The 11,535-nt window shown below is 46.4% G+C and overlaps 1 protein-coding gene across 1 annotated transcript; it reads right to left on the reverse strand.

The window, feature by feature from the left end:
* Positions 1–614: 614 nt before the first annotated feature.
* LOC146706112 (uncharacterized) lies at positions 615–7,125 on the reverse strand. The gene has a single exon (XM_085461033.1). The coding sequence runs from the start codon at positions 7,123–7,125 to the stop codon at positions 1,513–1,515; it is 5,613 nt and encodes a 1,870-aa protein (XP_085317159.1). The 3' UTR covers positions 615–1,512.
* Positions 7,126–11,535: the final 4,410 nt, after the last annotated feature.

Raw genomic sequence — 11,535 nt, forward strand, 5'->3', positions numbered from 1 at the left:
CCAAAGGCGTCTGTTTTTTATGTTCACAAGCATGTTCACACAAGTAATAATAATAATGATAGTAATAATGATAATAATGATAATAATAATATTATTAATAATAATAATAATGAGTCCTGTGGTAGTCAGGCGAGCAGGTGGAACAGACAGAAGGGAAGCTGAAGAAGAGCGAAGTGTACGAGGAGGTGTGTATGTATGGAGAAGATCAGATAAATATGCAGGAGCAAGATTATGAAGCACTTTAAAAGTAAGAAGCAGGATTTTGAAATTGACATGGAGGTGAATTGGAAGCAAGTGGGCTTTTTAAGAACAGGTGTTATATGTTCAGTGGATCTAGTTCTGGATATAATACGTGCAGCTATATTTTGAACTAATTGCAATTTATGAAGGGATTTATGAGGTAGACCATAGAGAAGAGAATGACAGTAATCTAAACAGGATGTGACAAGAGCATTGACAAGTATGGCGGTACTGTTTGGAGCGAGTGAAGGACAAAGGCAGTTAATATTATGAAGATGAAAATAGGAAGACTGAGTGATATTATTTATATGTGCTATCGAGGATGACACCAAGACTCTTAACCTGAGGGGAGGGCATGACAACAGAGTTATCAATGTGTTAACCATTCCTCGCCGTCAGTCCCCTGACCGTGGTCGGGAGACACGAGGGGAGATGCTTCCTCCAGGGCCGAAGTTTGTCCTCCTTCGGGGTTAACTCCCTTCACTTTTGTGGAGTAGTGAGGCAGACAGAAATCAGCCGAGGCACCGGAGAGTACTGAAGAGATGAGGCTTTAATAACAGTACTGCACACTTTGGAAACACACTGCATAGCCTGTAGCCCGTTAGAACGCTGCTCCCGGTCGCCCTCTACCCATGACACACTCTCTCACTCTCTTTTTCCTCTTTCGCTCCCAGCGTTTCCTTCACGCGCATGCTCACACACACATTACATACACTCCTTACTGCACCCAGTCACACATAAGACAGCAATTCCTGCAACACTACCCCCACTCTGGATGGCAATTAAACAATAATTCCACTCCAGCATTGTAATGCATAAAACTGGTACACAATCCCCTTTACCACTTGGAGCCCACAGGAGATAAAAGTGTTAGCCATTACCGCATATAAGGTGAGGTATAGTATCAACGAGTGCACTTCAGTGACAAAGAGGTTGGCTCAAGTAAGGTGTACATACATGTGCAAAATAAAGCATTTCAAGTGCTGTTAAGTAGAAAAGAAATTACACAATTGTAACTATTACATGGCGACCGGGAATAACCAACTTATCCTAGCATCTAGGAAGGCACAAATACAAATGGATAAGTGCATGTAGATAACCCCGTAGGTCCTTCAGATACTTTTTTAAAAAAAATGTAAACACTGGAACAATGAAAAAAAAAAAAATAACTCTTTTAAACCATTGTAGCTAACAGTATAGGAGGCTGAAACGATTTAAACTTGAACCGAATCTTCAGTCCTACTTGGAACTGTCCATGGTAGGTAAACCAAGTTAAGTGATCCACACTCCATACCGGTCTGGAGCTCTGCGCCGACGAGTTGGTCGCTGAAACTGCTGGCCCGGGTGGTCTGGCTCACCCACCACACCCCCACCATTCTCATGGTCTACATGGGAAGGGGACGATGGGACAACCACAACCAGAGCGGGATCAGCTGCAACTGAGACAGAAGGCTGAGAGGAGCTGGGGCCATTGCCAGTTGCAGTAGAGAACAGACTGTGCAGACCCAGATCACGGTCTGCTGGGTCATCTTCTAAAGCTGGTGGTGGGACCTCTGTAGGGGACCACTGATGAGCCTGATCAAGGACCCAGGTATTGTCCAGTGGCTCGCGGCAGCGATAATGCTTTAGCTGGTCATGGTGGACAACTTTCACTTTAGACCTTGGGTTCTTCTGGATCCGATAAACTAGGTCATCCAATTGTCCCAGGACAAAGAATGGTCCTTCATACGATGGGAGGAACTTTCTGACCTTGTTCTTGACGTGACGTGTTCCTTTGATGAGATACCACACAGGATCTCCAGTCTTATACTGTGTGTGGCAACAGTTCTTGTCATATTGCCTTTTTGCGCGCTTGACTGACTCACCCAGGGCTTCCCTGGCGATGAGGTGGGCCAGCTCCAGCCGCTCACGCATTTGCTGCACATACTCTGGAACTGAGGGTTGGTTGCCTGGATCAGGAGGTAGACCTGCGACAAGGTCCACTGGCTCACTCAGTTCTCGGCCAAACATCATGAAGTTCGGGGTGAAACCTGTAGCACTGTGTTTGGTCGCCCTGTAGGCCATAACAGCGTACGGGATCATCAGGTCCCAGTCCCAATGACAACGCTCTGCTGTGGAGGCCAGGATCTTCTGGAGAGTGGCATTGAAACGTTCAACCTGGCCATCTGACTGGGGTCGGAATGGCGTTGTATGAGTCTTATCTATGCCAAACAAACTGCACACCCCTTGGAACACATCAGATTCAAAATTGCGTCCCTGATCACTGTGTAGTGCTTGAGGTATCCCGTAGCGGCACACCCACTCAGACGCAACGACCTCGGCAACGGTTGCAGCCCGTTCATCTGGGATAGGAAAGGCTTCAGTCCACTTTGTAAAGTAGTCTTGTATCACAAGCACATATCGGTTTCTGCGCTCTGTCTCATTCAGTGGTCCCATAATGTCCAGCGCAACGCGCTCCATTGGGGCTCCTACCCGGACAGTTCCCATCGGAGCTTGCGGTGTCTTCTGGGGTCGGGCCCTGGATGCACAGCTGGTACAAGTACGGCACCAAAGAGCGACGTCTTCCCTCATGTGATACCAATAGAATCGGGTTCGTAGTCTGGCCACAGTCCTCTCGACACCAAAATGTCCACCCACTGGCCCTTCGTGCATCTGGCCCATCACTTCTGGTTGTAGCTTACGTGGCAGTACGATTTGGGGATAGAACTGGGTCTCGTCAAGGCAGTAGAAGCGACGGACCAGAACTCCATCTCTGAAGTAGAGCCGTTTCCATTGAGCCCAGTATGTCTTAGTTGCTGGGCTGCATGGTGAAACAATAGTCCATGGGGGGCGCTCACTGCTGGCCTCCATCCAGGCGCGTATGGGTGCAATGTCTGCATCAGCGTCCTGGGCTTGGCTCAGCTCCCCCATGGTCCAACCATGAAACAGAGAAGCAGTATCAAGGGTTTTAGCCACATATACTTTCTCAGTCAGCTTTACAGTGTGTGTATTAGTGGACATGTTCTGGTGTGATATGTCTGTTCTAGTGTGAATTGTCTGTTCTGAGATGTCTGTGTTGATAGGAGTGTTTTGACATAAAATGTCTGACTTTGTAAGAGCAGTTTGGTCTAAAGTCTTTGTTTCTGGTGTGGTGGTGTTATGACTTACCCCCACTAGACACACCGCTGTAGTAGCCGGTTGTCCCTCCACCCTCACCGGACTCAGCAACAGGGAGCTGGTGTCAGAGTCCAACTCGCATTGAACTGCCTGATGACTGGTCCCCCCGAGATGCTTGGGGGGGTCCCGCACTCTGCATGGACAAGACTGGCGACAGGGTCTTCTGGAGAGGCTATCAGCATTGGTGTGCACTCGACCTGGACGGTGGATGATCTCAAAGTTGTACTCGGCAAGCTTCTCGAGCCATCGAGCTAATTGTCCCTCTGGCTCTTTCATTTTTGTTAGCCACCGTAGACTGCTGTGGTCTGTGCGCACTTTGAAAGGCCGTCCAAGGAGATACTGGCGAAAGTGGGACGTGAAATCCACGACGGCTAGTAGTTCACGTCGTGTGGTGCAGTAGTTTTGTTCAGTTCTTGATAGCTTACGACTGCCATATGCCAGCACACGTTCCACGCCCTGTTGCATCTGTGACAGCACCGCGCCGATGCCAGTGTCGCTGGCATCAGTGTCTAGTGTCATTTCTCCATGGTCAAGTGGATAGCCAAGAACAGGGGCAGAGGTGAGTCGACACTTCAGCTTGTCGAAAGCTGCTTGGTGCTCAGCATGCCACTGAAAATGTGCATTCTTCTTGGTCAGGTTGTGCAGGGGTTCGGCTATAGAGGCAAAATCTTTCACAAACCGGCGGTAATATGAGGCCAGGCCGATGAAGCGTCTGACCTCCTGGATGGACGTAGGTGTGGGCCACATCTGAACCTTTTGAACTTTGCTGGGGTCGGTAGCCACACCATGCTCGGATACCACATGGCCAAGATAAGCAACTTCGCGGCGAAAGAGGCAGCATTTGGCAGGTTTCAGTTTCAAGTTAGCTTGTTGAAGTCTATAGAATACCTGGCCAAGCCGTTGCAGCATCCCCGACACGTCCTTAGCCAGCACGATGATGTCGTCCAAGTAGACCAGGCAGGTCTCCCACTGCATGCCAGCCAGGACGCGGTCCATCAGCCGCTGGAACGTTGCCGGGGCATTGCATAGTCCAAATGGCATGACGTTCCACTCAAAGAGGCCTGTCCTAGTGCAGAAAGCGGCGGCCCTGCGTGCTCTAGGCGTCAGCTCAACCTGCCAGTAGCCAGATGCGAGGTCTAATGTGCTGAACCATCTGGCAGTTGAGAGTGTGTCCAGCGTGTCCTGGATGCGGGGCAGCGGGTAGGCGTCTGTTATGGTGCGGTCGTTGAGAGCCCTGTAGTCAATGCAGAGACGGTATGTCCCATCTTTCTTACGCACCATAACGATGGGCGAGGCCCAGCTGCTGCAGCTGCGTTGGGCGAGACCGCTCTGTAGACTGTCGTAGATCTGCTGATCAGCATTTTGCTGCTTTTCCCCTGCCATTCTTCGTGGATTTTGTTTGACTGGGGCACCAGGACGGGTTATGATGTCATGCTGCACAAGGCTGGTTCGGCCCAGGTCAGCAGGCCCTGTAGAAAACACATGTCCATAAGTGCAAAGCAAGCGTTTCAGTTGGAGCTGTTCATAGTCATTGAGGTCTGTGGAGCTCTGGGCATAGAGCTCCTGCAGGTGCAGAGGAACCACAGGAGGGCTGGTCAGAGAGTCTGCAGCTGGGGAGACCATGGAGGGTTCCACGGCCTCAGCTGGCTGGAGGAGCCCGGCAATGGATCCCGCCTTAATTGTTACTGCTTTATTGCCAAGGTTAAAAAGGCGAAGTGGGACAGCTTTAGAAGGCTGTGCGTTGACTAGGACTCTGGCGATAAGTACTTTGTGCTTCTCAACAAAACCTTTGGTGGGACTAAGCATCATGTCACCTCGAGCTGCTGCACCAGGATGCACGTTGCCTTTCACCATATACTCTTGCCCCGGTTCCACCACCACAGTTCTAGCTATTCTCACTGCGTGTGACTTTGTACTGGCTTTGGTTTGGTAGTAGAGCACCTCTTCACCGAAAAGGATGATGCGGCGTTTGCCAAAATCAAGACGTGCTTCAGCTTGAGTGAGGAAGGGATGCCCAAGCAGCACCTCATTTCCTGCTATATCTGCCACCAAGAAATCAACATCCACCTGTCGATTGTTGATATTGACAGGTATCTGGGCTTCACCTAGCACCGGCACGTCCCCAGGTCCCACACCAAGCAAGGTCTCAACAACTGAGGGCTGTAGTGGTGGTCTCACGTCTGGGTGGATGGAGTTGTAGTAGGGCAGCGGCAGCACGCTCCTCCGGGCTCCACTGTCCAAAACAGCACATACCTCCACTTCGTAGAGGCGCATGGGGATACTCATTTCTTGGCTTTGGCACTTAAGGTGGAGCACAGTGGGTTTTGGGCTGTCCCAAGGGCTACTGTTCAATGTTAAGGCCTTGGTGGTTTTGTGAGGGGAAGGGCACTGCTTTTGGACATGGCCCCAACCTTGACAGTTATGGCAGCGAACCCCACTCCTTTTAAAATTTCTGTGATTGTTCGGTGTTGTCGAGGGTGTGTGTGGGACAAAACGATTCGGTGAGGGGCTAGCTGCAGGTGCATGCTCAGCAACAGTCTCATCTCTGTCTTTTTCTCTGACGACGGCAGCTCGGGGCCGGCGTTCAGCTGCGTTACGGGCTCCTTGCTGCATGGCACTGGTTACATAAGATGCAGCCCTTTTAGTGGTTTCGTGTCGGTGGGCTATTTCGTATGCGCAGGCAAGTGTGGCTGGGTGCCTCTCTAGCAACTTCTGTACTATTTCTGCATCACCCAGCCCATTGGTGAAAACTTCAACAGCTATAGAGTCTTGTTCAATCTCTGCTCTATTACCATATGCAACAGCCACTTTCCCATAAATGTCATCTCTGAAAACATGCAGGGCCTCACCAGGTTTACGCACTCGCTGCCTCAGTTCTACAGCAACAGCAGCTGCATGGTCAGAAGAAGGGCCATATGCAGTTTCCAGTTTGTCCACCAGGCGGCGGTAATCCCATTTGGATGAGCGGGGATTTCTGTGGATAATGGCCCCTGCTGCTCCAACTAGGCAGAATTTAAGCTGAGTTGTCATTGTTTTTTCTGACCAATAGTTGGCTTCAGCGCAGCTCTCCAACCTGTGCAGAAATTCCTTCCACGGTGTGGTGCCGTCATATTGGCCCGGACGTAGGGTGGGGACTCTCTCTCTAGTGTCACCGTCCTCTTCACTGTCAGATAGGGGCTGACGGGGCACACAGCGGGTCTTGCCTGGTTTCGAGCGGGGTTTATGCTGTGCAGTGATTTCCCCATAGCTAATGGCTTCATTAAGGCTACTGGAAGGCATACATTGCATGGGTGTATTTAACATTGCGTTAAACTGAGCCGGTGTGCTGTGTACAAAACTGTCCATGTGAGCGGAGGAAAATGGGTTTGAGTCTGGATAGTGGATTTTCATTTGGGGAGTAGGAGCTGGATAATAGTTCATGCTGCTGCCTGTGTTTCTCTCACGGCCGTAGCTGCGGCATTCAGCATCAACGAAGGGATTCGTGCGGGAAAACTGCGGCCGGGCAGGACCATCGGGCGGCGCGAATACACACTCTCCATTAGCGTGTGTGTTAGCACAACTTTCGGCACACAGGAATGGGTTCATATGTTCACATTTAGTCACAGCTCTGTCTCTGTTAGCTTCCCTAATGCTCGCGGCACCCTCGGAGACACTGGTCAGCGATATGAACGGGTTGGAGTAATTGGTCTCAAGTCCGTACTTTTCACGAGAATGGCGAGCAGCGGCCATCGCGAGTTAGCTTAGCTGCGGGCTAATACACTTGTAATTACAGTCACTCGGCTTTATCGTTAGCCGCTTTAGCCTGTCGGTTTTTCTCTGTGCTCACCACTTCTTTAACAACGTGAGAGGGTCCCTTCGTGGTCGCCAGTGTTAACCATTCCTCGCCGTCAGTCCCCTGACCGTGGTCGGGAGACACGAGGGGAGATGCTTCCTCCAGGGCCGAAGTTTGTCCTCCTTCGGGGTTAACTCCCTTCACTTTTGTGGAGTAGTGAGGCAGACAGAAATCAGCCGAGGCACCGGAGAGTACTGAAGAGATGAGGCTTTAATAACAGTACTGCACACTTTGGAAACACACTGCATAGCCTGTAGCCCGTTAGAACGCTGCTCCCGGTCGCCCTCTACCCATGACACACTCTCTCACTCTCTTTTTCCTCTTTCGCTCCCAGCGTTTCCTTCACGCGCATGCTCACACACACATTACATACACCTTACTGCACCCAGTCACACACAAGACAGCAATTCCTGCAACAAATGGATAGTGAAAAACGTCTAGTTGGAACTTTAGTCAGTTTTGATTTGGTGCCTATTAAAATAATTTTTGTTTTATTGCCATTAATTGCGATTTATTATTAAGAAAGTGAGTAAACCAGACCTTGATTTCACTTAAACAGTCAGAATGAGTGTGGGTGGGAGAGTAGCTGTGAGTTTGGAAGATAAGTAGATCTGGGTGTCTGTATAGCAGTGAAACTGGATGTTATGTTTTCTGAAAATGTTACCTAGGGGTAGGAGATAGATGATAAAAAGTAAAGGACCCAGGACAGAGCCTTGGGGTACACCGGAATTAACTGGAGTAGATTGTGATCTGTGAGTGAGTAACTAAACAAACGGCCAGAGAGATGCAAAGTAAGGCGAGTGCCAAACCATTGACGTTAATAGATGCTAATCTATGAAGAAGCATGCGGTGGGAGATAGTATCAGTGATAGATAGGTGATGAGTCCAGAGTCAGCTGCAAGCAGAAGATCATTTGTGATTTCTACGAGAGCTGTTTCTGTAGTATGAAATGAATGGAAGCCAGACTGAAACTGGTCGTAAATGTTATTTCCAGTGAGGTGTCTATGAACCTGTGCAGCCACTATCTTTTCCAGAATTTTGGCTTGGAAAGGCAAATTTGAAATTGGCCTGAAGTTATTTAGATTGGAAGAGTCTGAACCTTCTTTTTCAATATTGGAGTTATTATTGCAGTTTTAAGAGAAGATGGAACAGAACCAGATATAAGACAGGAGTGTATGATATTAACAACCAATGAGCCAAGAGAGGGGAGTGAAGTTTAACAAAATTAGTTGGCAGTGGATCAAGTTTACACGATGATGACTTTAACTTAGTAATTATGGAAGATAGCTGAATAATTGTAGGTAATCCAAATTTGGATGACAGTTGTGTAGGAGAAAAAAATGCAGTTAGAACAATTGACCATATCACAAGTAGAAGGCAATTGTTTAGCATGATAAATAGCTTCTTTATAGTGCTGCATATGACTGAGATACATGTCCTTATGAATAGTAAGTCCTGTTTTCCTGAACAGACGTTCCGGGCGGCATCCAATAGCTTTAAGTTGGCGAAGTTCAAATGAATACAATGGGGCTGAACGAGAGAAGGAAAAGTAATCTTCCAAATGACATGCATCAAAAACTACTCATGTTTTTCATTATTTTTAAGTCAGGTTTGATCTCCAAATGCTACAATTAGTGTCATCACCTATGACAAGTAGGACTTAAGGGTTTAAATTACAATAAAAAAAAAAGACCTTCTCACAATCACAAAATGTCAATGTTCTGTCAACTTTTCTCATAAGAATCAGATTTCAACACTTTTAGGAAAGTACTTGCAGGAATAAGTGACTACTGCTATTTGTGATTTATTGAATAACCACCTCATCGCCTTCCAACTTTTAAAAGCCATATATGACTGAGGTGCATAGTATTAAATTTAAACTGCTTTATTCTTTAACTGCATTACATAAAAGTTAAATACCATATATAATTCTGCCTAATATGAGTCAAATATCTCCATCTTAACAATTTGTACCTCTGGGTGTCATTGTTAGGGTCGAGTCTATTATAAACCTCGCTAAAGACTTAGGTGCACAAAAGTCTTTAATCTTCTAATGAAAAGGTCGGTAACATTACACTGGCCACTTCCCCACTGTCCGGCCGTGGGTGCTTTTAACCTCTCTCTCTTCTTCTCACCTCTTAGTTTTTCCTCTTTTTTCCCCCTCTGCTTTCTGAGGTTTTTCCTCACTGCCAGTCTGCAGCTCGCTCAGATGTTACCCCCTTTGTACCTTTCTATAGAGCTGTGTTCATATGATGGCTTGTGATCTTATGATGAAATGAATCCTAAATGTCTTCACTCTACAGAAGCCTGGGATGCCTCTCTATCTGTCGCTCAGTCTCTTTCTCTCTCATTGGATAGTGTGTGTGTGTGTGTGTGTGTGTGTCTATGTATTGGGGGGAATGATAATGGCTCACAGCTGTGCATCATCAACGTACGATCATTGCCTCTGCAATCTCTGTTAGAATAGATGCCCAACCTGACAAGTCTTGACAAGGCTTTTCTAATTTCAGCTACATATTGTTGCTGTCAGGTTTCTGAGCTGCTGTTTTACAGGCCATTTAACGTTGCATTATGTGAAGATGCTATCTTTCCCTGACTTCAAGAACATAGGTGAAATTGTGAATTATGTTCAGGCATAAATAGTATTCTAGGTATTCTCAACACATGCAAAAAACGAGAGAGAGAGATGCTTAAAACAGCTTAAAACTAATGCCAACAATTGTGGTATGGGAAATATTCCTTAAATGTCTTCCAATCGAGATTAAATTACACATAACATCGATCTTACATACCATAAAACTACAAGGTAACAAGAAATTTCTTTCAGTATTTGTAAATACCATATACGCTGATACCTTTCAGGAAAAGAAAAACATAACATTAAACACAGGTTACTGTAAAATTGGCTTCTGTTGAGTCAGACCTAAAAACTTAACTCTTCTGAAAATCATTTTGCTTGATGTCCCATTGTCTCATTTAGAAAACAGTCAACACACTGTAAGGGCATAAAAATGTTTTAGGGAAAGTTTTACGCAGGCAGACTCACGAGAATTTATGACTTCCACCAACCATTCTTCACCTTTGTGGTCTTGAAATGTTAAACATACAGAAGCTGGATTTCTACAACCAAGTGGTGCAAGGAGCAGAGGAAATCTAACAGAGGTTTTTGGGGGTTTTTTTTATCTTGTCAAAGTCCAGGAAAGACAAGCAGCTGAATTCATGGTACATTGGTGAGCACATTTGTTTCAAAGAATTGTATTTTATAGAGACAGACCTACAGTACGGTAATAATTTTACTTTAATAAACAATTACATTGACATTATAAGGGAAATACTAAAAAAACAGTACATGGTGGGGCGACCGTGGCTCAGGGGGTTGGGAAGTGTATCTGTAACCAGAAGGTCGCCAGTTCGATCCCTGGGCTCTCTGTCCTGGTCGTTGTGTCCTTGGGCAAGACACTTTACCCTACTGCCTACTGATGTTGGCCAGAGGGGCCGATGGCGTGAAATGGCAGCCTCGCTTCTGTCAGTCTGCCCCAGGGCAGCTGTGGCTACAACCGTAGCTGCCTCCACCAGTGTATGAATGCGAGAGTGAATGAATAGTGGCATTGTAAAGCGCTTTGGGTGCCTTGAAAAGCGCTATATAAATCCAATCCATTATTATGGTAAAATGTTAATTTTAGGCCAAGTACTGTAATATTTTGACAAAATGTTGTTAGAGCGTAAATAGCATGCACAACGAAAAGCAGTGTTCATGCTGGTAAATCTAGCTGGCACCTGTCCATATGTTTTTGGATAGTGATACTTTTGCTAGATGCACCACCACAGTCTCTTGGTTTAACTGCACTTGTATGCAAACTTTTTATGTAAATATTCTCTTTTCTCATAAAATTTACAACTAAATAGAATCAGCAGTCCAACACAAACCATGAATGTTGTGTAATATGAGAAACAAAACACTACAATGCCAAACTTTGTAATGATCTGGTTAATGGCCTTCAATGAAACCATCATGAACTACAAAGTCAAAAGTTATTTCACTGTCCTGTATATACATACAAAATATGACTTCAATGTCTTCTGGAGGCAGAGGTTAGCACTGTAGTTACTGTAAAAGAAAACTACTGCTATAATAAATTGGTGTAAAAATACAGTAAATGTACACTTTCCCCTACAGACAGTCATTTCCTTCTGGTTGGATTCAAAGAGCGAGGTCAGACTGAGGTTATCATCATTTTTCTTACATATTGATCAGTATATGCTGCTGGGAAATTAGAGGTCAAAAGGTGTCTAAGAAAAACAAAGGT

The sequence above is a fragment of the Copadichromis virginalis genome, linkage group LG7, assembly GCF_057382275.1.
Source record: "Copadichromis virginalis isolate Kocher_CV1m ecotype Utaka linkage group LG7, C_Virginalis_male_GT1.1, whole genome shotgun sequence".
Classification (NCBI taxonomy): Eukaryota; Metazoa; Chordata; class Actinopteri; order Cichliformes; family Cichlidae; genus Copadichromis; species Copadichromis virginalis.

What these genes read in the sequence shown, in the direction of transcription:
- LOC146706112 (XM_085461033.1), bottom strand. Translation starts at nt 7,125, where the DNA reads ATGGCCGCTGCTCGCCATTCTCGTGAAAAGTACGGACTTGAGACCAAT.